Below are 26444 nucleotides of genomic sequence, written 5' to 3' on the forward strand. Positions count from 1 at the left end.
CCCAATGTGGGACTCGATCCCGGGATTGCAGGGTCACAACCTGAGCCTAAGGGAGACACTTAACTGCTGAGCCACCCAGGCATCCTGTGAATTTATTTTTTAATTAAGTGTATGTGCATTATGTGAATGATCATCATATTGCTTTCATAAGTGAAAATTTTTAAAATATATAAATCTCCAAAGAAAATGAATTGGATGAATAAGGTAAAATATACCCACACAGCATAATTCCATCCTTTAAAACAATGATGTTTTACAGCCTTTAAAAACAATGATGTAGACCTATAGTTATAGTCATGGAAGAATGTCCATGTCAACAGCATTAAGACAAAAAAACAGGTTATAAAATAGCGTATGTAGTGTGATCTCATTTTCTATAAAAACGCAAATACTTATAAATAATATACATATGTAACAAATATTTGTAAAACATTTTTTTGTTATTTTTTTAAAGATTTTATTTATTGGGATCCCTGGGTGGTGCAGCGGTTTGGCGCCTGCCTTTGGCCCAGGGCACGATCCTGGAGACCTGGGATCGAATCCCATGTCGGGCTCCCGGTGCCTGGAGCCTGCTTCTCCCTCTGCCTATGTCTTTGCCTCTCTTTCTCTTTCTGTGTGACTATCATAAATAAATAAATAAAAATTAAAAAAAAAAGATTTTATTTATTTATTCATGAGAAACACAGAGAGAGAGAGGGGCAGAGACACAGGTAGAGAGAGAAGCAGGCTCCATGCAGGGAGCCCGACGTGTGACTTGAAGATGCTTAACCTCTGAGCCACCCAGGTGTCCCAACATTTTTACAATAAAATGTAGAACTGCATGTCAAAATATTAGAAGAAGCTATTTCTGAGTGCTGGGATTATACAGTTTTTTTTTTAATTATTATTTTCCAATCTATCTGCAAGGATTATGGATTACTTATGTGATTATTTAAGTTAAAAAGAGGGGATCCCTGGGTGGCGCAGCGGTTTAGCGCCTGCCTTTGGTCCAAGGCGCGAAGACCAAGGATCGAATCCCACGTTGGGCTCCTGGTGCATGGAGCCTGCTTCTCCCTCTGCCTGGGTCTCTGCCTCTCTCTCTCTCTCTCTGTGACTATCATAAATAAAAATTAAAAAAAAAAAAAAAAAAGCTTGTGCCTACATTTAAAAATAAAATAAAAGTTAAAAAGAGGGAAACTCTAAAAAAAACAACAACAACAAAAAAGAAAAGTAAAAGGGAAGCCATGGGGATCCCTGGGAGACTCAACGGTTTGGCGCCTGCCATTGGCCCGGAGCATGGTCCTGGAGTCCCAGGGATCAAGTCCCACATCGGGCTCCCTGCATGGGGCCTGCTTCTCCCCCTGCCTGTGTCCCTGCCTCTCTCTCTGTGTGTCTCTCATGAATAAATAAATAAAATTTAAAAAAAAAAGAGGGAAGCCTAGGTGGTTCAGAGTTGTGTCTGCCCTTGCCTCAGGTAATGATCCTGGAGTCCCAGGATCAAGTCCTGTTTTGGGCTCCCCCGCAGGGAGCCAGCTTCTCCCTCTGCCTATGTCTCTGCCTCTCTCTGTGTCTCTCATAAATAAATAAATAAAAATCTTAAAAAAAAAAAAACATATGTATATAAAATGAAAAAATTCAAACATCACTAGGTTTCATTATATAAGAAATCAGTAGTTTCAATCAATATAACCCAGTTACCAAGAGGAGCTGAATCAATTTTTTTCCAAGGGTTAAGGTATGTTTTTTTTTCTTTCCAATCAGAATATTCTTGACAACTGTCACTGGGCTGGTCCCATGGTAATTCTAAAAAAGAAACAAGTCATGGTTTTCTGAGTATTCACATTATATAGTAAAGATTTTAAAGAAAAATAGTCAATGATGCAAATCCTAGTCAATGATACAAATCCATTAAAAGTTTCCTCCAAATTAATTCAATATGTTTTTCAAACTAAGAATATCAACTCACAGAAATTTTAGAGGTATTTCAAAAAATGGATGAACCACTTCCACCCACCCGGTTTCCAAACTTATTCATACGAATCTTAAAAGATTGCTATTGTGATATTTCATTTAATAGGTATACATACCTCATTTTTAAAAAGCTTTGGGATTCCAAGTTCCAAATTAGTTATAAATAAAGTCACTATTAAAATATATATAAATATGGATTCTCTTGGTTTGTTTCATTTATTTTGGTATAATAAATCTGGCTTTCCATAGGACAGATTTCCATAGGACAGTTTCACCATGATTAAATAGCTCTTACCTCCAGCCAACATTGCTGTAAGTACTATTCCACAGGACCAAACATCAACTGGTTCTGCATGAAATTCTTTTCTCTTTAGAAGTTCTGGAGCAACATAAGGTAAAGTACCACACATCTTGTTCAATAAACGTTCACGATTATTATGCCGAAACACTGTTGCCAAGCCAAAGTCAGAGATTTTGAGGTTATCTAAACAAAAGTAAAAATGAATGGCACTGGAATAAAATGTTTTATAAATATATATACTTAAAGGAATTAAGTTTTATTGGAAAATCACTGGTGTTACTTAAAACGTGTACAACTTTTCTACCTTAAAAGGACAAAAAAGTGTTTTGTTTTTTTTTAAACGATTTTACTTATTTGAAAGAGAACACAAGCAACAGGAGCAGCAGAGGGAAGAAAGGGAGAAGCAGGTTAGCCCTGAGCATACAGCCTGCGGCAGGGCTCAATCCCAGGACCATGACCTGAGCTGAAGGCAGACGATTAACCAACTGGGCCACCCACGTGCCCCAAAAAAGAAATTTAAAAAAAAGAAGAAATAAAAGATATCACATAGCTAAAACTAGAAAAAGGCCACCTCATCGCTTCTATTAAAAGAAAAATCATCAATACACAAAACAGTGGACCCGGTTAAAGAAAGACACGGGAGTCAAAGGGGATTGCCCTTCTGGAGAATGAACACTATCTTAGGTTGAAAGCAGAGCCAGGGCCTTCAACAACTTGTACAGAGGGCAGGAAGGAGGGATCCCTGGGTGGCGCAGCGGTTTAGCGCCTGCCTTTGGCCCAGGGCGCGATCCTGGAGACCCGGGATCGAATCCCACGTCAGGCTCCCGGTGCATGAAGCCTGCTTCTCCCTCTGCCTATGTCTCTGCCTCTCTCTCTCTCTCTCTCTCTCTGTGTGACTATCATAAATAAAATAATAATAATAAAAAAATAAAAAATAAATAAAAAAAAAACAGAGGGCAGGAAGGAGACACCAATAACGTGACAAGTTCAACTTTCTCAGCAGCAAACAAAACCAGCTGGCAGAAGAAAATTATGTAAAGACATACAAAACCTAAAGATCCACAAACCACTAGAACTTCTTGTCAAAGTGGTCAAGTTTAGAAAAGAGAAACTGTGCAAAAAAATAAACCAGAAGAGCAAATTTACTCTAACTTCCCACTTTTAACACATGCAAACTACAGGCAGAACTTTCAATTTTCCTGTCCTTACTAAATATCTGCCATAACTGAGTGACACTGTGCTAGCCAATGCGGGTAAATTACTGAAAATTAACAACAGACAACTGCTGTGAAAGTTATGAAAATACAGAACATTACAAGATCTTGCCTAATCTTAGGTAGGAGGGAAGACACCCCTCCCCCCCCCATTACCAAGGGTCAAATGGCACAACCTTTTTAGAGGGCAACCTGGCAATCTGGAAATTTGAAATATTCACTCTTTGAACTAGCAAGTCCCATTTCCAGGACCACAAATACCGAAATACTCCCTCAAATTCATAAGCATAAGGATATTCCTAGCAATATTATCTGTAAATAGCTTAAATATCCATCAATAAAGAAATGATAAAATTTTATTATACATATATACAATGAAAACTATGTTGGTAAGTAGTTTTTTTTAAAAAAGGGTGCTTAGGTGGCTCAGCCAACTGAGTATCCAAGTCTTGGTTTCCTCTCAGGTCATGAGCTCCAGGTCCTAGAATCAAGCTCCATGTCCAGGTCTGCACTCAGTGCAGACTCTATTTGTCCCTCTCCTCTGCTCCTTCCCCTGCTCTCTCTCTCTCTCTGGAATAAATAAAATCTTAAAAAAAGAAAAAAAAGTATGTATCTATAGCACTGACATGGAATAGGGTCTAAGTGGGGAAAAAAAAAAAAAGACAAATGTCATAGCAAATATCCATTAGAACATGACCCAACTTTTATATTGGGCCTCTGCACAAATTTAGAGAATAGACATTGCTTTCTATCTTTTTAAATCTAGAAACAACTTAAATATCCTAAAATAAGGGATTGATTCTCTGAAAATCAAGTATATCCACAGAATATAGTATGTAAGCCACTGATGATGTTTGCCTGCATTTGAATTGGGAGGTAGCTATGTAATTATCCTTTTAATATAATATAAATGCAAATACTATATTTAATATTAAATACATTGGTATTACATATTTAATATATAAATATATAAATTTATATATAAATTTAATATACTTAAATATATAATATAAATCATATATAACATGACACAATTACTTTTTTTAAGATTTTATTTATTTGTTCATGAGAGACAGAGAAAGAGAGGTAGAGACAAAGGAAGAGGAAGAAGCAGGCTCCCTGCAAGGACCCCAAGATCATGCTCCGAGCCAAAGGCAGACGCTCAATCACTGAGCCACCCAGGTGCCCCTCCATGACACAATCTTGACAAACCACTGAGACTAAGAGTGCCAAATTACCACTGAAAATGCTAAAGTAACTGTAACATTCCTTGAATCTCGCTGTTTCCTTATGTCTGCAACATAATACTAGGATTAGAGAACTGCAGATAATAAATTCTAAATTGAGGGATGTGGTTATCTCTGAAATAAAGGGAATACATTTGTGAAAGAATACACTGGACTTGGACTATATTTGTAACGTTTTCTTTTTTAAAAAGATTATTGGGGGATCCCTGGGTGGCTCAGCGGTTTGGCGCCTGCCTTTGGCCCAGGGCATGATCCTGGAGACCTGGGATCGAGTCCTGCATCGGGCTTCCGGCATGGAGCCTGCTTCTGCCTCTGCCTGTGTCTCTGCCTCTCTCTCTCTCTCTCTGTGTCTATCATAAATAAATAAATAAATCTTTAAAAAAATTTAAAAGATTATTATTAAGTATTAGATAAGAACAGAAAAATATTTATATACTATGCAGGATATGAGAAATATAACGAACATCCATTTACCTAATACTTAATTTAAGAACATTCTAACAACAAAAGAATATTCCATTTCCTTTTAAATCCCCTGGAAAAAAAAAATCCCCTGTAATTAGGGACACCTGTGTGGCTCAGCGGTTGAGCACCTGCCTTCAGCCCAGGGAATGATCCTAGATAGAGTCCCACATCAGGCTCCCTGCATGGAGCCTGCTTCTCTCTCTGCCTCTCTGTCTCTCTCATGAATAAACAAAATCTTTAAATAAATTAATAAATCCCCTGTAATTGTTTCCATCAATATATTCCCTTCCCTTCCCTACTTTCTCAGAAGTGACCACCATTCTTTTTTTTTTTTTTTTTTTAATTTTTATTTATTTATTTATGATAGTCATACAGAGAGAGAGAGAGAGAGAGGCAGAGACACAGGCAGAGGGAGAAGCAGGCTCCATGCACTGGGAGCCTGATGTGGGATTCGATCCCGGGTCTCCAGGATCGCGCCCTGGGCCAAAGGCGGGCGCCAAACCGCTGCGCCACCCAGGGATCCCAGTGACCACCATTCTGATTTTTATTTTAATATGCTTCTTTGTGGGATGCCTGGGTGGCTCAGTGGTTGAGCACCTGCCTTGGGCCTAGGGCGTGATCCTGGAGACCCGGGATCGAGTCCCACATCAGGCTCCCTACATGGAGCCTGCTTCTCTCTGTTTCTGTCTCTCTCTCTCTCTCTCTGTCTCTCTCATGAATAAATAAATAAAATCTTTAATAATATTCGATTTTATATATTTTTGAACTTCATATAAATAGAATATACTTGTGTGAACACTTCCATGAAATATATCCATGCCATTACTTTGTACCTATAAATGACGCATTTCATAATTTATCTATTCTACTGCCAGTAGACATTTAGGTTGTTTCCAGTTTTTTGCTATTATAAACACCACCGCTTTGAGCAGTGTACATATGCATAATGTTTTATTTATTTATTTATTTATTTTAATATTTTTTATTTATTTATTAGAGATAGAGAGACAGAGAGAAGCAGGCTCCATGCTGGGAGCCGGATGTAGAATTCGATCCTGGGTCTCCAGGATCACACCCTGGGCTGAAGGTGGAGCGAAACCGCTAAGCCACCAGGGCTGCCCATTGTTTTATTTATTTATTTATTTTTTTAAACTATTTATTTATGATAGTCACAGAGAGAGAGAGAGAGAGGCAGTGACACAGGCAGAGGGAGAAGCAGGCTCCATGCACCAGGAGCCCGACGTGGGATTCGATCCCGGGTCTCCAGGATCGCGCCCTGGGCCAAAGGCAGGCGCCAAACCGCTGCGCCACCGAGGGATCCCCTGTTTTATTTTTTTAAGCCAGGTCGGTACACTGGTAGTTATTGTTTTTTAATTACATTACATATTATGTTTTATAAAAATTTTTATGTCCCTGAACTTTTTTTTTAAGCTCTACACTCAACATGGAGCTCAAATTCACAACCCCAAGATCAAGAATAGCATGCTCTACCAACAGCCAGGTGCCCATGCCTAAATATTTTTTAAGTTTTAAGTAACTATAAAGGTTTTTTTTTTTTTTTAATTTTTATTTATTTATGATAGTCACACAGAGAGAGAGAGAGGCAGAGACACAGGCAGAGGGAGAAGCAGGCTCCATGCACCGGGAGCCCGATGTGGGATTTGATCCTGGGTCTCCAGGATCACGCCGTGGGCCAAAGGCAGGCGCCAAACCGCTGCGCCACCCAGGGATCCCTATAAGATATAAATACAATGTAAAATAAAGTCTACATGCACATTTAAAAAGCAGCCCGGGCGGCTCAACAGTTTAGTGCCGCCTTCAGCCCAGGATGTGATCCTGGAGACCTGGGATTGAGTCCCACATCAGGCTCCCTGCATGGAGCCTGCTTCTTCCTCTGCCTGTGTCTCTGCCTCTGCCTCTCTCTCTCTCTCTCTCTCTCTGTGTGTGTGTCCTCATGAATAAATAAATAAAATCTTAAAAAAAAAAGCATATATCCTTTGATCTAACTTATATTGATACATGTATGGGTGAAGATATATACGGCTCCTTTATTCTCATAACCCAAATAGATTCTCTTACTATCACCATTTATAAAGAAGGACAGTAAGGCAGAGAGAAAATATGTAATGGCCAACTTACACAAGGCTATACACTTACTACGAGGTGGCCTAGAAATTCCAAGCTTTTAACACTATTCCATACTGCCTCTCATCGTTAGAGACAAACAATCCTTTTTCCCCAGAGGGTTTTATGTAGCTTGAAACCTACATTTCCTCAAATAAGGACTTAATTTATAGATGAGGAAGGGGATGAATGACTGTACTACCATCGAGCCTATTAGCATTCAAAAACTAATCAAAATAGAATGAAAAACAGAAGCTAAAGGATTCTCCAGCCTTGCTCTCATTTCTTGGGACTCATCAATCAACTATTCAGTTCCTTTTTCCAAATACCAAATTTTCTGAATATCTAAAATTTTGCTATTTGCCTTTATAAAGCAACTTGCAGAAGGCTAAATAACTGAAAGAGGATCTTAGATAGCTAGGTAAATGGCTTAATAAGAGGTTATCTTGGAACATCTGAGTGCCTCAGTGGTTGAGCATCTGCCTTCAGCTTGGAGCATGATCCTGGGGTCCAGGGATCGAATCCCACAACGGGCTCCCCAGAGGGAGCCTGCTTCTCCCTCTGCCTGTCTCTGCCTCTCTCATGAATAAATAATTAAAAAAAAAAAAAAAAGACTTATTTATTTTAAAGAGCAAGGAGAAAGGGAGAGGAAGAGAACCTCAAGCAGGCTCACCCCTGAGCATGGAGCCCCTCTTGGGGCTTGACCCCATGACTCTGAGATCATGACCCAAGTCAAAACTAAGAGTGGGATGCTCAACCAAATGAGCCATACAAGCGCCCCGTCATCTTTTTCAATCCTGACTCAATAAGCTAATACTTTCACTATCTGTCCATCCCAGTTTTTATAACATGCATGAAGTAAAACTAAACTCTTTGCATCTCCATCCAAGTCACAGATTAAAAAGAACAAACAGAGTGGAGCTAAGATGGCAGAGTAGGAAGGGGACCCTAGGCTTGCTTCATCCCATGAACACAGCTAGACAAATATCAAATCATTCTGAACACCCAAGAAATTGATCTGAAGACTGAGAGAACAAACTGCACAACTAGAAGGAGAGAAGAGACCACACTGTGAAGAGTAGGAGGTACGGAGATGTGATTTCGGGGAGAAAAAGATCATGGGTGCTGCAGAGGGGAGGGAGCCCTGCTCAAAGAGAGAGGTGGGGGGACGCCTGGGTGGCTCAGCAGCTGAGTGTCTGTCTTTGGCTCAGGGCATGATCCCAGGGTCCTGGGATCTAGTCCAACATCAGGCTCCTTGCAGGGAGCCTGCTTTTCCCTCTGCCTTATGTCTCTGCCTCTCTGTCTCTCATTTAATAAATAAAATGTTTTAAAAAAGAGAGAGAAAGAGAGGTGGGAGAGAAAGAGAGAGAAGAGTACACGGGACATCACACAAGGAAAACACTTCCCAAAACCACTGACTGGGAAAAACAAGAGGCTGATTTCCCTGAGTTTTTACAACCAGCAGGGCTAAAAGACTGGAGTTTTAGAGGTCTGTGGCACGGCTTGTGTGGAGCCCTGAGGGCACTCAGTGCTCCCAGGGAGACAGAGGGCAGAGAGCCTGGGAGCAGATGGTGCAATGTGAGGATCCCCTGGGACACACTGAGAGAGACGGTGCCCCCTTCTTGGCGTACACCTGGGAGAGGTGGCACTGCCTCTCCAGGGACAAAAGAGCCAGAGGGCACAGTTTCCCTACTCTGCCCCTCAGTACAGGTGCAGAGATACTTGCTGAGGGCAGCTAACCTGGACACTAGCGCTTTGCTGCACTTTATTCCAAACTCCATGCCCTGCGCTTTGGTGTGACTGCTGCTCTAGGACAAACCTGCATCAGTCCTAACAAGGCAAGACCCTCATACAGAGGACAAGCACGGGTCTGTGCCATACCAGGTCCCTAAAGTTTGGAGTTTTAAAACTCAGCCAGCCTGCTTGGGGTAGAACACAGGTGCACTACAACACCAGTGGGCAGACAGCCTGGGCACAGACAGGGTGAAGGAAGCAGATCTGAGGGATGCCTGGGACACCTGCTCTTCTGGGAGGGCTTCCTGGACAGTGGTGGGTATGAACTTCCCTCTCCAGGGACAAGAAAGGGGGCTGGTGCCATTACTCTACCCTGCCCCTCAGCATAAACTAACCTCAGTAAGCAACACAGCACCGACACTTGTGGCCAAAATCGCTTACACCAAGCCTCACCCACCCTGCACTCTACAGGTGCTGCCTGTCTCAGGCAAGTACGCCTGAGAACCAGCACAGTGGGTCCCTCCCTCAGAAGACCAGCACAAATCCCCTCCATGCACCAATTCTACTGACTGGAGAGTTCCGCAGAGCTTCAGCACAAGTGGAAACAGCATCAGGTCTCTTTTACCAAGCAAACAGAGTACACTTAGTTAAAACTCACCACACTCTGGCCAAGGTCCAAACACTCCCCATTGCAGGCAAGGAGAAACTCTGCAGGGGAGCAATCTGAGGAAAAGAGCAGCCAAAATATAGCCACAGACAACACATGACATAGCTGAGAGACACTTCCTGAAGTGCCAAGCCCTGGATAAAATAGGACCTCTTCTTTATAAAGCCATTACTCTCAGAAGTAGGAAACATAATAGGCTTTCCTAACACAGAGAAGAAAACAGAGATCTAGACAAAATCCCAAGATGGAGGAATTCATCCCAAAGAAAGAATAAGAAAAGGTCATAACAGGGATCTAACCGATAATATGAAACATAAATAATATGTCTGATCCAGAACCTAAAGCAACAATAAGAATACTAGCTGGGCTTGAGAAAAGCACAGAAGACACAAGAGAATCCCTTACCTCAGAGATAAAAGATCTAAAAACTAGTCAGACCAAAATAAAAAATGCAAGAACTGAGATTTGAAATCAACTGGATGTAAGGACCACAAGGATGGAAGAATCAGAGGAACAAATAAGTGATACAAAAGATAAAATTACATGGGATGCCGGGGTGGCTCAGTGGTTGAGCATCTGCCTTCAGCTCAGGTTGTGATCCTGGAGTCCTGGGATCAAGTTCCACATCAGGCTCCCCACAGGGAGCCTGCTTCTCCCTCTGCCTGTGTCCTGTGTCTCTGCTTCTCTCTGTGTGTCTCTCATGAATGAATAAATAAAATAAAATAAAATAAAATAAAATAAAATAAAATAAATAAAATAAAATAAAATAAATAAAATAAAATAAAATAAAATAAAATAAAATAAAATGAGTTGGATACTGAACCAACTGAGCCACACACGTGCCGAGACAAATGAGATTTTACACCAAAGACTATAACAGGAGATGAAGAAGGGCATTATATCACAATAAAGGGGTCTATCCAACAAGAAGACCTAAAAACTGTAAATATTCATGCCCTCAATTTGAGAGCACTCAAATATATAAAACAGTAACAAACATAAAGGAACTCATTGAGAATTATAAAATAATAGTAAGGGACTCTAACACCCCACTTACAACAATGGACAGATCATCTAAGCAGAAAATCAACAAGGAGGGACGCCTGGGTGGCTAAGCAGTTGAGCATCTGCCTTCGGCTCAGGGTGTGATCCTGGGGTCTGCAATCAAGTCCCACATCAGGCTCCTTTCGGAGAGCTTGCTTCTCCCTCTGCCTGTGTCTCTGCCTCTCTCTCTTTCTGTATCTTTAATGAATAAATAAATAAAATCTTAAAAAAAAAAAATAAAGAAAAGAAAATCAACAAGGAAACAATGGCTCTGAATGACACACTAGACCAGATGGACTTAACAGATATATTCTGAACATTTCATCCTAAAGCAGCAGAATACGCATTCCTTTCAAGGGCATATGGGACATTCTCCAGAACAGACCACATACTGGGTCACAAATTAGGCCTCAACAAGTATACAAAGATTGAGATTATACCGTGTATATTTTCTGACCAAACATTATGAAACTTGAAGTCAACCATAGAAAAAATTTGGAAAGAGCACAAATACTGGAGATTAAAAAACAGCCTATCCAAAGAATAAATGAGCCAACCAGGAGGTTAAGGAATAAAAAACACATGGAAACAATGAAATCACGAAAAAGCCTTTGGGATGCCGCAAAAGCAGTCCTAAGGGGGAAGTATATAGCAATACAGGCCCACCTCAAGAAGAAAAATCTTAATCTAACCTTACACCTAAAGGAGCTACAAAAAGAACAACAAATGAAGCCTAAAGCCAGCAGAAGAAAGATATAGAAGAAAGAAATAAAAAAGACCAGAAATAAATGAAACAGAAATGCCCAGAATAATGAAACCAGGAGCTAATTCCTCAAAGGAATAAAATTAATAAACCCCCAGCTGGATTTATCAAAAAGAAAAGAGAAAGGACCCAAATAAAGAATGAGAATGAGAGAGGAGAGATTCCAACCAACATCACAGAAATATAAAAATTATGAGAGTAGTATGAAAAGTTATATGCCAACAAATTGGGAAGTCTGAAGAAATGGGTAAATTCCTAGAAACGTATAAACTACCAAACCTAAACAGGAAGAAATAGAAAACTTGAAAAGACCAATAACCAGCAAAGAAATTTAATTAATAATAAAAAATCTCCCAATAAACAAAAGTCCAGGGCCAGATGGCTTCCCAGGGAAATTCTACCAAACACTTAAAGCAGAGTTAATACCTATTCTCAAACTGTTCCAAAAAATAGAAGTATAAGGAAAACTTCCAAACGCATTCTACAAGGTCGGAATTACTTTCACTCCAAAAACAAAGACCCCATGGGCAGCCAGGGTGGCTCAGTGGTTTAGAGCCGCCTTCGGCCCAGGATGTGATCCTGGAGACCTGGGATCGAGTCCCACATCAGGTTTCCTGCATGGAGCCTGCTTCTCCCTCTGCCTGTGTCTCTGCCTCTCTCTCTCTCTCTCTCTGTGTGACTATCATAAATAAATAAATAATTAAAAAAAAAAACAAAACTCTGGGAAACAAACAAAGGGCTGTGGAGGGGGAGGTGTGTGAGGGGATGAGGTAACTGGGTGACGGGCACTAAGGAGGGCACCTGAAGGGATGAGCACTAGGTTATACTATATGTTGGCAAACTGAATTTAAATTTAAAAAAAAAAAAAGTAAAAAAATTTCAATTAACTAATTAATTAATTAATTAAAATAAAATTACCCTATGACCCAGCAATTGCACTACTAGGTATTTATCCAAAGGATACAAAAATACTGATCTGAAAGGACAAATGCACCCTTTTGTTCATAGCAGCATTATCAACAATAGCCAAATTATGGAAAGACCCCAAATATCCACTGACTGATATATGGATAAAGAAGATGTGATGTTTACACACACACACACACACACACACACACACACACACTGGAATATTACTCAGCCATAAAAAATGAAATTTTGCCATTTCCAATGACACGGATAGAGATATAGAGTATTATGCTAAGCAAAATAAGTCAAATAATGTATGATTTCACTCATACATGGAATTTAAGAAATGAAACAGATGAACATGGGGGTGGGGAGAGAGGTGAACCATTAAAATAGACTAACTATATGGAACAAACTAAGGGCTGCTGGAGGGGAGGAGGACAGGGGATGAGTTAAGGGTTATGGGTATTAAAAAGGGCACTAGGTATTATATATAAGTGATGAATCACTAAATTCTATTAAAACTATTATTACACTATATGTCAACTAACTGGAATTTAAATAAAAATTTGAAACAAACTAAATTAAAAAAAAAATAGAATAAGCCTAAGGTCCAGAGTATTCCAACAAAAACTTTCCTTTATTAATTCATTCAAGAGTTAAGACTATTTGTACAACTATTCGTGTAGTGAGTTACTCTCGCATCTAGGTTAGATTTCTCTATCTCATCCACAAATATTATCAGGAAGGACTTGTAAACTCTAAATATACCGAGTCTCTCAAACTTCCTAGACTCTTCAGATTTTCTGCCCTAAAATTTCAATAATACGAAAGCTTCAAATCTGCCTTGTATGGATTAAAATAATCTAGGCAGCAGTGACAAAATGTTAAACTTACCCCGGTCATCCAACAGAAGATTTTCTGGCTTAATATCCCTATGAGTTATCCCAATACCATGCAGATAAACCTAAAAGAGAAACAGAGGGGAAAATACCAAAATTTGGGTACTTGTTTCATTCATAATAATTTTAAGCAAAAGGAAAAGAGACAACTGTACCTACCACTCCTGCCATGAGTTGGTGAAAGAACCTCTGAGCATCTTGTTCAGGCATGCCTATGTCTGGCTCTGTAAGAATTAATTATGAAAGTTAGTTTGCCAGGTACAACAATAATCAGGCATCAACCACACAGTCTCCTAAGGTTAGATTTTTGCGATGGTACTCTGGCAAGCAAAATCTTGTGGTAACAATTAAAAGACTCTGATGTCCACTAACTCATACAATACTTAATAACTCCTATTTCCCCATCTGTTATGTGGCAAAAATAAATTAACATCACAGGAAAGTTACAGAGAGAAACAACAAACTATTATCCAAATCAAGAATGGAAGGCATACGTTAAAATCTCTGCATATCTTACACTAACCATGATTTGTTTAGCATCTTTCAAATTCTCCCCTAATTTCCTCTAAACACTATGGCAATATTTTCCCCACCACCAAAAGTGTAATTGCCAAAGTGTATGCCTGGGCAAATATAAACTAATTTCACTAAATATTTAACAACAAAACGAAACTTCATATAATCACTCGTACTACAAAGCCATGAATGACTGCAAAGTTCCTTCAGGAAATACAGTTTTATTAAGAAATGCTTTATTTTGAGTGATCTTTTTAATATTTTGATCTCCTCTTAACCTCATTTTCTTTTATACTGAACTCTCTTCTAAGATGTGTACCAGAGATTCTAATAATATTTTTAAGTGATAAATTTTGATCCACATAATACATTTTTATGTACTTCTCGGTGTTTTGTAATATCAAGCCTTTAAATCTACATAAAATAATGAAGTACCAAGTACAGAATTTACTAAATACAGGGAAAGAAATTCTAGAAAATTCTCAAGTTAATTTCATTTAAACATGAAGAAGATATATAACAACATGCTGTTACTTAGGCTCTGTCAGTGTATGTAATGATTTCATGTAACTGGAATGTCTACAAAGAAGAATCACTGTAGGGAATCCCTGGGTGGCTCAGCGGTTTGGCGCCTGCCTTTGGCCCAGGGCGCGATCCTGGAGTCCCGGGATCGAGTCCCGTGTCGGGCTCCCAGCATGGAGCCTGCCTCTCCCTCCTCCTGTGTCTCTGCCTCTCTACGTCTATCATAAATAAATAAATCTTTAAAAAAAAAAAAAAGAATCACTGTATAGGTACATAATACATTGCACTCATGATACTTCAACCTATTAGTTTATCATTCTTAAACTCTACAAAACCACAATCCTAACCAAAATTACATACACAATTTGGGGGAAAAGTTTTCCTTGATGATTCCGTACATGTTTTAATGTGTTAATATAACCTGCAAAAACAAGAAAACTTACTCCAATTTCGCTGTTGCATAAGCAGTTCTGAATGGGCAATGACCAAATAGCAGACCCAATATGAAAAAAAAAAAAATCAGAGACTTGTTTAATAGAACAGCTATCTTAAGAATCTTATTTCCATACCTATTCTGTCAAAAAGTTCTCCTCCACTACAGTACTCCAGAAACAGATACTGGATATTGCCTTCTCTCCTGTGACCATAGAATTTCACTACATTCTCATGATTTAACATTTTATTGATACAGATCTCTTTCTTAATATTTTCTGGACAGTCTATGGCACGCTTCATGTCTACAATCTTGACTGCAACTGCTTCTTCAGTTCTTCTATTCACAGCAAGTTGAACCCTAAAAAAGAAAAGGAACACACCTGAATTCTGTTTCTTTGAAAACTTTAGAAGATTAAATATGACTTGTCCAACAGTTTTACATTCATTACTTTCTCTACCCAACAGAAAATACGAAAATGGTTTCTGCCATGTTCTCAACACATACTACTCTTTTCCAAAACGTGAAGCATGATGGCTAGCTAATGCTCTAAGGAAGTCATGATGATGTATCTCCAAAGGTTATTTGATAAATACTTGATAAAATACACTAAAATAGAGTAACAATAATTCCAGGCCACATCACATATACACATGCCCTATTCATTTAAAGATTTTTTTTTAATTTATTCATGAGAGACAGAGAAAGAGGCAGAGATACAGGCAGAGGGAGAAGCAGGCTCCCTGCAGGGATCCCTGCTCCCACCCAGGGATCCCTCTATTCATTTAATTTTAATAACACGGGCAGCACCGGTGGCTCAGCGGTTTAGCGCTACCTTCTGCCCAGGGTGTGATCCTGGAGACCCCGGATAAGTCCCATGTCGGGCTCCCTGCAGGGAGTCTGCTTCTCCCTCTGCCTCTCATGAATAAACAAATAAAATCTTTTTAAAAAAATTAAAAAACATTAATTTTAATAACACTACTTAAGATTTCCTAACCTCATACTATGTATGTCTGTGATAACTGTTCTAAGGGGTGGGTATTATTGTCCTCTGAGAGCTGAGGAAATGGAGGCACAGATTATGAAGTTTGCCTAAGACCGCAAACCAGGGCAGCCCAGGTGGCTCAGCGGTTTAGCGCTGCCTTCAGACAAGGGCCTGATCCTGGAGACCCGAGATCGAGTCCCACATCGGGCTCCCTGCATGGAGCCTGCTTCTCCCTCTGCCTGTGTCTCTGCCTCTCTGTGTGTGTCTTTCATGAATAAATAAAATATTTTAAAAAAGAACGCAAACCAATGTGATGAGTGAAGATTTGCAACCAGGTGGTCCGACTCATTTAACCGCTATGCTTAAACCCCAGGAAGGAATATGTGGGAGGAGAAACTGACTACACAGGTCTCTTTCAACTCTTTGTAGAGAAAAATATCTGGGGCAGTCTGGGTGGCTCAGTGGTTTAGCGCCACCTTCAGCCCAGGGCGTGATCCTGGAGTCCCAGGATTGAGTTTCAGACAGGCTCCCTGCCTGCTTCTCCCTTTGCCTGTGTCTCTGCCTCTCTCTCTGTCTTTCATGAATAAATAAAATCTAAAAAAAAAAAAAAAAAAAATGGTGTGTGTGTGTGTGTATATATATATATATATATATGAGAAAAAAAATAACCCTTACAAAAGATTATGCACCCAAAAAATTCTTAGACCCCGAACGCAAACACCTGTTCTCTAAGATGCCACTGTATCAGAATCAACAACTGCAAAACAAAGGGCTGCAGGAGGGAAGGAGGATGGAGGGATGGGGGGTGACTGGGTGAGAATGGGGGTGACTCAGGGGGGGTGGGGGTGACTGGGGGAGGATGGGGGTGACTCGGGGGATGGGGTGGCTGGGGGTGACTGGAGGAGATGGAGGGTGGTGACTGGAGGATGGGGGGACTTGGGGGGATGGGGAGCAACTTGGGAGGTGGGGGGGTGACTGGGCGAGGATGGGGGTGACTGGGGGGATGGTGTGGACTGGGGGAGGATAGGGTGGTGACTGGGGAGGATGGGGGTTGACTGGGGAGGATGGGGGTGTGACTCAGGGGGATGGGGGGGTGACTGGGTACCGAGCACTGAGGAGTCCAGGCCAGATATTCACTGGGGGAGAATGGGGGTGACTGGGGGGATGGGGGGGTGACTGGGGAGGATGGGGGGTGACTGGGTGGGGGGGGTATGGGGGGTGACTGGGGGAGGATGGGGGTGACTGGGGGAGGATGGGGGGGTGACTGGGGGAGGATGGGGTGGTGACTAGGGGAAGATGGGGGGTAACTGGGTACCGGGCACTGAGGAGTCCAGGCCAGATATTCACTGGGGGAGGATGGGGGTGACTGGGGGAATGAGGGGGTGACTGGGGGAGGATGGGGGTTGACCGGGGGGGATGGGGGGTGACTGGGGGGGTGACTGGGTGAGGATGGGGTGGTGACTGGGGGAAGATGGGGGGGGTGACTGGGGGGGGATGGGGGGTGACTGGGTACCGGGCACTTAGGAGTCCAGGCCTGATATTCCCTGGGGGAGGATGGGGGTGACTGGGGGGGATGGGGTGGTGACTGAGGGAGGATGGGGGTGTGGCTGAGTACCAGGCACTGAGGAGTCCAGACCAGATATTCACTGGGGGAGGATGGGGGGGGGTGACTGGGGGAGGATGGGGGTATGACTGGAGGGGATGGGGGGGTGACTGAGTACCAGGCACTGAGGAGTCCAGGCCAGATATTCACTGGGGGAGGATGGGGGTGACTGGAGGGATGGGGTGGGGACTGGGTGAGGATGGGGTGTGACTGGGGGGGATGGCGGGGTGACTGGGGGGGGGACTGGGTGAGGATGGGGGTGACTGGGGTGATGGGGGGTGACTGGGGGGGAGGCTGGGGGGGGGGACTGGGGGGATGGGGTGGCTGCGGGGGATGGCGGGGTGACTGGGGGGGTGACTGGGTGAGGATGGGGGTGACTGGGGTGATGGGGGGTGACTGGGGGGGAGGCTGGAGGGGGGGTGACTGGGGGGATGGGGTGGCTGCGGGGGATGGGGGTGGCTGGGGGGTGGGGTACCGGGCACTGAGGAGAGCCCATGATGGGATGAGCACGGGGTGTTACATACATGTTGGCAAGTTGAATTTAAGTAGAAAGCAATGTTTCTAAAGCACACAAAGGGAGTATGTACTCAAGAGAGCAGACAGAAAACTGAAGCGAGTGCGAGCGCAGGGTGGGAGCGCCGAACTCACTCTCCATAGGCGCCTTCTCCCAGGGTTTGCACCAAGTCCCAGTCCTCCACAAAGGGCACTGCCATGACTCCAGGCCGCAGCACGGCTGCAAAAGGCAGGAACCCAGAGAAGATGGGGGTGAGGGCCGGCCTCGGCCACCGCCGCCATCCCTCAGGGCTTGGCTCCCCCGCACACCCCGCCCCTATTTTCTCCAAGGCTTTAAACCGCGAGCAAGTGCCCGGGGTTCCGGCATCCTGTGGTGTGAACCGCCATCCCCACGCCCACGCGGGACGAGGCGGGAGCGCCTTCCGCAGGCCTGTGAGAAAAAGCGGCGGAGGGCGGGCGGCGCCGGGGCGGGCGGCGCCGGGGGCGGGGGGCTGCGGGGCGGGAGGGCGGGGGGCTGCCGGCAGGCGCAGGTAGCGCGCGGGACCCCGGGCGCCGCAGCCCCTCCTCCCCGGCGCCCGCTCCAATTCCCACCCCCGCGCCGACCCGGAGGCCGGGAGGAGCCTGGGGCGGGGCCAAACTGCCCCCAGAAGCGGAAGGCAGGGCCGGCGGGCCCCGGAGCCGCCCGCGCCCGCGCGTCGGGGTTGGGGTCCGCAGCCCGCAGCCCCCGGAGGGCGGCCTCCGTCGCCCCCCACCCGGCCCCCGGTCCCTCGCCCTCCGCCCGCCGAAGCCGCCCCTCGGGCCAGGCTCCCCGATCCCCTGCGCTCGTCACGGAGAACTGCCTCTCGCCATGCCCCTCTCAGCTAACGGGGACCCCGAGCCCCTTCTCCAACCCCTTCCCACCCTACCGGCCGCCCCTCCTCACCAGGCCGTCCTTTGCCCGCCACCACAGGAATCCAAATGCAGCGCTTTTCCCGCCAAAACCCTGCCGGCGTCACGCTGTCGCAAACGCGCGCAGCCTTGCCGTAAAGCAGGAGAGCGCGAGTCCCGGCGTGCGGCTGCTCCTCAGCGCGGCGGCGGCGGGCGGCAGGCGGCGGGAGGCTGATCCCGCGCCTGGGCGGGTCGGGCCGGGGTGCTTTGGAGTCGAGGGGAGATGCGGGCTCGAGAGGTTTAGGAGCTGCGGGGGCGCAGAGGCGCGCAGGTATCGGTGCTTCACCCGACGCCGGGCCGCCCTTGCGCCCCTGGGCGGAGCCGAGCCGCCTCCGACGCCGGCACACGCTCGGCGGGCGCGGGGTCCTCGGGTCCCCCCCGCCCTCCGGCCCGCGCCCCCCCTGCCCGGCCCTCTGAGCCTCCTGCCCAGGGGTGCGGGGTCCTCGGGTCCCCCCCGCCCTCCGGCCCGCGCCCCCCCTGCCCGGCCCTCTGAGCCTCCTGCCCAGGGGTGCGGGGTCCTCGGGTCCCCCCCGCCCTCCGGCCCGCGCCCCCCCTGCCCGGCCCTCTGAGCCTCCTGCCCAGGGGTGCGGGGTCCTCGGGTCCCCCCCGCCCTCCGGCCCGCGCCCCCCCTGCCCGGCCCTCTGAGCCTCCTGCCCAGGGGTGCGGGGTCCTCGGGTCCCCCCCCGCCCTCCGGCCCGCGCCCCCCCTGCCCGGCCCTCTGAGCCCCCTGCCCAGGGGTGCGGGGTCCTCGGGTCCCCCCCCCGCCCTCCGGCCCGCGCCCCCCCTGCCCGGCCCTCTGAGCCTCCTGCCCAGGGGTGCGGGGTCCTCGGGTCCCCCCCGCCCTCCGGCCCGCGCCCCCCCTGCCCGGCCCTCTGAGCCCCCTGCCCAGGGGTGCGGGGTCCTCGGGTCCCCCTCCCGCCCTCCGGCCCGCGCCCCCCCTGCCCGGCCCTCTGAGCCTCCTGCCCAGGGGTGCGGGGTCCTCGGGTCCCCCCCCGCCCTCCGGCCCGCGCCCCCCCTGCCCGGCCCTCTGAGCCTCCTGCCCAGGGGTGCGGGGTCCTCGGGTCCCCCTCCGCCCTCCGGCCCGCGCCCCCCCCTGCCCGGCCCTCTGAGCCCCCTGCCCAGGGGTGCGGGGTCCTCGGGTCCCCCCCCGCCCTCCGGCCCGCGCCCCCCCCTGCCCGGCCCTCTGAGCCCCCTGCCCAGGGGTGCGGGGTCCTCGGGTCCCCCTCCCGCCCTCCGGCCCGCGCCCCCCCCTGCCCGGCCCTCTGAGCCCCCTGCCCAGGGGTGCGGGGTCCTCGGGTCCCCCTCCCGCCCTCCGGCCCGCGCCCCCCCCTGCCCGGCCCTCTGAGCCTCCTGTCCAGGGGTGCGGGGTCCTCGGGTCCCCCCCGCCCTCCGGCCCGCGCCCCCCCTGCCCGGCCCTCTGAGCCCCCTGCCCAGGGGTGCGGGGTCCTCGGGTCCCCCTCCCGCCCTCCGGCCCGCGCCCCCCCTGCCCGGCCCTCTGAGCCCCCTGCCCAGGGGTGCGGGGTCCTCGGGTCCCCTCCTCACCGCTCCAGACCCGCGCCCCCCCTGCCCGGCCCTCTGAGCCGGTTGCCCAGCGACCTGGCTGCATCCAACAGGTTGTACTCAGAATCGCCTGCTCTGAGACTAAAAGGCGTAGGTACCGCTCAGAGTAGAACCAAGAAGCTAGGAACAGCTGTTGTGAACCGAACCTGGTGAAGAATGAAAACTTTATGACGGGAGTGAGAAGCACCTAAAGAAGACTGGCCGTGCTGCAGGGCAGGTGGAAGGCCTCCAGCTCTATTGTAGTGTGAGGGCATGTCAGGATAACCAGTTTTGCCTCGTCTCCAGGCACCAAATCCATACCTTAGCCCAAACTTTATCAGGGAACAGCATCTCCATAGCCTAGTTCCACCTGCTTTCTAATTCTTACTGTATGAGAAACAGACAGGTGGAGGCAAAAAGACTGTTTTGCCTCATTTTAGGATGCAGCTTTTAAAGGCAGAGTAACCAGCTTAAACGGGAAAGGAGATTCTGGGGAAAGAGACTTGCTTGAGAACAAAATAAAGTGGGAAAACTATAGGTATTCCCCTGACAATAAACTAGACAGGGAAATCAAGGTGCAGGTGAGATCATCTCCATTAAATTCTCCAGTTCTTAAAATTGGGCCACATACCTGGAGTATAAAGCTCTTGATTGTGATACTAGTAATAGAGTAAAATGAGTGTACAACATGCTATCAAAAAAGCACACATTTGTTTTAAAGCAAAGTCAGGAACAAAGAAAGGCGAGACCATTTCAAAGTTCTTACTGGAGAAGTTTTTAACCGGGACATCAACACTTTAGGCTTCATATAATAGTTAAATTTTCCAAGGTCATTTACTCTGCTTTCTCTCATTTTCACACTGTGTGCTGCAAAGACTGAAGAAAGGAAGAGGAGGTCCTGCCCAGCTCCTGTGTCTAGGTGGAATTAAGGTAGGTTAGCCTGAAAGAGTATGGTATGCAGATTTCAGGCAGAACAGCAGATAAAGACAGCGTGTGAGAGAATCCGTACACACAATAGCCTCTCTTCCCTTCTCAAACCTTACTAGAATAGTAAATATTAAAATTATGATTTAATAATAAAAACAGTAAATTTGTAAAAGGCAATAACTCACAAGAATGCACTATGAAAAAATTTTCAGAAATTGGGAAGTTGGGGATCCCTGGGTGGCTCAGCAGCTTAGCACCTGCCTTTGGCCCAGGGCATGATCCTGGAGTCCCGGAATCAAGTCTCACATCAGGCTCCCTGTGTGGAGCCTGCTTCTCCTGCCTGTGTCTCTTTCTGTGTCTCTCATGAATGAATAAATAAAATCTTAAAAAAAAAAATTGGTTAAAAAAATTAAAAAAAAAAAAATTGGGAAGTTTTCAGATGAATGATAACTTAAAGATGAATCTTAAAGCTAGCAATAGGAAAGAAAAGGAATTTCTATCACAAACCTCCCAAAAGGGCTCAAGTTGGACCCATGACACCAGGTAACTGAATGTGGAGGTGAAGGTGGAGCTAAAAAGGTTAGGCTGAAAGACTGTGGGATGCCTGGGTGGCTCAGCAGTTGAGCATCTGCCTTCGGCTTAGGGTGTGATCCCAGGATCAGGGATTGAGTCCCACATTAGGCTCCCTGCATGGAGCCTGCTTCTCCCTCTGCCTGTGTCTCTGCCTCTGTGTGTGTGTCTCTCATAAATAAATAAATCTAAAAAAAAAAAAAAGAAAGAGACCGTAAGAAGCCTAAAGAACCCTGGCTCCTCCCCCTCTGTGTACCCCACTGAACTGCTCCTCCTCAAAGTTGGTACAAGACTTGAGAGGGTAAACCCTATCCTAACTGGAGAGCACCAGGCAGGGTTAAAAGCCTTGGTTACTTTACTGAAAAAGTTATTAAGTTTATGTACTGAAGGTTGAACCTCAAAGCCTTCTTACCCCACCTAACTGGCAGAAGTCTGCCAGCTGGATGGATATACACGCCTTCTTGAGGGAATCTTACCTATATTAAAGATCTAAAAATACCAGTATCAAGAATTTCCTATGTAAACAATTAGATAACAGAACTATGTTCCTATGTAACAATATGATAATTCAGCCAGATAAAGGAGAGAAGCCCATGTTGAGTAAGCCCCACCCCAAGAAGACTTTCCAATCTGCTTTTTAGGACCCCACTCTTAAGAGCAGATAGCCAAGAATTTGAAAACGTCTTTAATATGAAAGATATTAAAGCAAAAATTTTTTGAAATTTTTAAAATATTTTACTTATTCATGAGAGACACAGAGAGGCAGAGATCTGGGCAGAGGAAGAAGCAGGCTCCATGCAGGGGGCCCAACGTGGGACTTGATCCCAGGACTCCAGGATCATGCCCTGAGCCACCCAGGTGTCCCAGAAATATTTTTTTTAAAGAGCTTTTGGACATAAACAAATGACAGCAGAGGGGCATCTGAGTGGCTCAGTGGTTGGAGTGTCTGCCTTTGGCTCAGGGTGTAATCCCAGGGCCCTGGGATTAAGTCCTGCATCAGGCTTCCCACAAGAAGCCTGCTTCTGCTGCCTGTATATCTGCCTCTCTCTGTCTCTCATGAATAAATAAATAAAATCTTTTTAAAAAAATGATAGAAAAAAAATGGTTAGAAAAAAAAGTTTAGGAAATCTCTCCCAGAAGGAAGAATAAAGATGAAAAACAGAAGAATAAATATAAGACTATCAGGAGACTAACCCATTAAGTCCAAAATCCAAGTAACTTAATTTTCAGAAAGAGAAACGAGTTGTGGGAATATACAAATAAGTAAAGAAAATGTCCCAGAACTGAAGAACTTGATATTCCATACTTACAAGTTTAAAGTACTCAGAACAATGGATGACCCATTCCCAAGTGCATCACTGGGAAATTTTCAAAACGTTACATAGAGAGTATCTTAATATGTCTGGGGTGGGAGTTAGAGGAATGGACACATAGGAAAAAAAAGAAAGAACAGCACTGCACTTCTGAACATTTAGAACACGTGTGAGTGGCTCAGCAGTTCAGCGTCTGCCTTTGGCCCAGGGCATGATCCTGAAGTCCCAGATCGAGTCCCACATTGGGCTCCCTGCATGGAGCTGCTTCTCTCTCTGCCTCTGTCTCTGCCTCTCTCTCGCTGTCTCTCTCATGAATAAATGAAATCTTTAAAAAAAAAAAAAAAAAAAGACGACAGAAAACCATGGGCCAATACCTTCAAAATAATTCTAAGGAAAAGTTATCCCCAACTTGGAACTCTGTCCATAGCTAACCTAACAACTGAGTGTGACAAGACATACAAGATCTCAAGAGCTTTATCTCCCACATGTTTTTCTCAGGAAGTTAGGTAGAGGTGATGAATCCAGAAGGAAGTTAGGATATTAACACAACATGACAGTTGAAAGGATACACCAACCCAACAAATTGGGTAGCAAATCTAGAATGTAAACCAATCCAAACTGGAACATAGCAAAACAGAAGACCTCTGTAAGAATGAATACTTAACAAGTCTGAACGTATTGAAAGAATGCTGGGACAAATGAAGGAGTCTGGGGAAAAATTAGCATCAAGTACAAAATACCAATGGGGAAAAATCCCTCCCCAAAAGAGTTATGCCAGGAGGAAAAAAAAGGAACCTAGCTCTAGAAAACCATAAGGTAAAAACACTATTGAGCTGATCTAAATAATTATAGATCTAATTTGTGGGACCCAGGAAATTTAACAAAAATCCCCTACCCCTGGACAAGCAGAGCAGGACTAACTCCATTTTGTGCTGCACCCGCCACCTCCTTATCACCCCCACAGGCCCTGCTTATTGCTTAAGGTGCTGCCCCGCCCTAGTCAAGTCGCTGGGCACACCCTAATCGGAAATCGGCTCATAACAATGTAACCCCGCCTTGTGCCCACCAAAACTGCGTGCCAATTCTGACCAAAGTAATAGGCCCGCTCAAATGGATACTATAGGGTAAGATGTAATTCAATTGGCCACCTGCATGTGGACCGACATGACTGCGCAACTTTCTGCATATCCCATTGGCCACTGGCCCCTATAAAGCTGCTACACCTCTTAGTCTCGGGGTCCAAGTCCCTGCTCCGCTGTGCCGGGTACACTTGGACCCAAGCTGGAGCTTGTAAATAAACACTCGTGTGTTTGCATTCGTGTGTTTGCATCGGTGTCGGCTCTTTTGTGGTTTCTCGGATTCGCAATCTTGGGCACAACATAATTAAACATCTAAAATAAATATACATAGTATATGTGTGTTCATGGGAATAACAGACTAGTGAAAAAGCTACAACCTCAATTTCCATACCACCAAGTCACCAGATGTTACCTAAAATTGAAAAACCAATGCATAGCAAAATAAAGTTATTTAATAATCTGGATTAAGTACTATGATAATCAGAGTTGAAAGACGCTATCTGGGGCGGGGGGAGGGGAAGAGCACTGTTGCTTTTTTAAAACTATTTGATTATTCTTACACTAAGTGCACTAGAACAATAAAGTGAAAAGTAAATTCTGGGGCAGCCTGGGTGGCTCAGCAGTTTAGCGCCGCCTTCAGCCCAGGGCATGATCCTAGAGAACTGGGATCAAGTCCCATGTCGGGCTCCCTGCATGGAGCCTGCTTCTCCCTCGGCCCATGTCTCTGCCTCTGTGTGTGTGTGTGTGTGTGTCATGAATAAATAAATAAAACCTTTTAAAAAAAAGTAAATGTTTTAAAAAGATAGTTTCATGTAGCCTAGAAGGTAACAAAATTAAAATCATATAACTAACACCTATAGTGATAAGTTAAAGGATTATCCCATATATGCTCCTGAGGGAGATTACTAATGATCTTTACCTGTATTGCTCATATTGGTTAAAAAAAAAAAAAAAAAAAAAAAAAACTCAGAATAACCTCTTCCACAAGGAGAAATTCTGTATACAAATCAAGTAATATATTTACATATAGTAAATGAAATCTTAGACCAAATTTAAATCTCACCCACAGGTCAAACACTTAGTATATAAATTGGTTTGGAAGGTTAAGTTTCCGGGGTATACAAGAATACCTGAGTATACTCTTTAGGAACACCATTATAACTTATCTAAAAGCCATGTAATTTCTCCTGTTTCTTAAAAAGGTAACACTAAACAGTTACCTTGTAGTTCTTTTTCTTAATGACTTAGGGTTTATGTACATCACTGATATATGTTTTGCATTGTAAGGTACAAAATGTCCAGCTGTACTGAATATAAGGTTGTTTGTCCTGACATTGAATATTGATGGAACTACTGTGCTTTGAGTCAAAATTTTTTTAAGTTTCTTTTCCCTTTTACTGCAGTCAGGAAAGCACTGTCTCCAGGTACTTTCTAATAGCAATTACTCTCCTTTCTAATTTGCAGCTTATTTGGCAAGGGCTTCAAAACCAGATCATTGAATTTATTAGTGGTATATAACAACAACATGGGCCACATATTTAGCTGAGACTGAGAAAGAAGTTTAACCTTAAATAATCACAAGAGTTTTAGTGTATAGGCTAAAGGAAATGAGCAAAGGGACATTTAACTGCATCATGGGTAACGAAAAGCTGGATTTCAAACAGAAACGTATGATTATATTTCAGCTGATTCAAAAACACCTGACCAGGGGATCCCTGGGTGGCGCAGCGGTTTGGCGCCTGCCTTTGGCCCAGGGCGCGATCCTGGAGACCCGGGATCGAATCCCACATCGGGCTCCCGGCGCATGGAGCCTGCTTCTCCCTCTGCCTGTGTCTCTGCCTCTCTCTCTTTCTCTCTGTATGACTATCATAAATAAATAAAATTAAAAAAAAAAAAAAAAAACACCTGACCACTAAATTCTATATATAATATTGGAGAAGTTTCATCCTCTCCAATGAGAACAACAGTTTCACTGTCTGCCTTGAGTCTTCAAAAGTTCAAGTGATTGAGTCTCACTTAATTTATTTTTGCTGAAAAAAAAAAAAAATCCAGCTAGTCCCAAAAAACACTGGTGAGATCAGGTCTGGGTAGCTTTCTGTCCCTCATAAAACCAAAGAGCCTGAAAGGACAAGAGATATTGAAAACAAAGACATGATGGCAACACAGCTGACTTTCCTGCCCAGAAATGGTACTCCTC

General features: G+C 45.0%; 1 protein-coding gene across 1 annotated transcript in view; it reads right to left on the reverse strand.

Moving 5' to 3' along the window:
- CHEK1 (checkpoint kinase 1) overlaps positions 1-18859 on the reverse strand; it is a 31455-nt gene extending 12596 nt beyond the window's left edge. Inside the window, exons 1-7 of the mRNA XM_041771687.1 lie at positions 18815-18859; positions 18028-18112; positions 14928-15151; positions 13480-13544; positions 13316-13385; positions 2246-2434; positions 1678-1782 (exon numbers count right to left, since the gene is read on the reverse strand). Of these exons, the coding sequence (XP_041627621.1) occupies positions 1678-1782; positions 2246-2434; positions 13316-13385; positions 13480-13544; positions 14928-15151; positions 18028-18092 (718 nt within the window). The 5' untranslated portion in view covers positions 18093-18112; positions 18815-18859. The remainder of the gene's footprint in view (positions 1-1677; positions 1783-2245; positions 2435-13315; positions 13386-13479; positions 13545-14927; positions 15152-18027; positions 18113-18814) is intronic.
- Between the last annotated feature and the right edge of the window lie 7585 nt (positions 18860-26444).

The sequence above is a fragment of the Vulpes lagopus genome, chromosome 10 (genome assembly GCF_018345385.1).
Source record: "Vulpes lagopus strain Blue_001 chromosome 10, ASM1834538v1, whole genome shotgun sequence".
Classification (NCBI taxonomy): Eukaryota; Metazoa; Chordata; class Mammalia; order Carnivora; family Canidae; genus Vulpes; species Vulpes lagopus.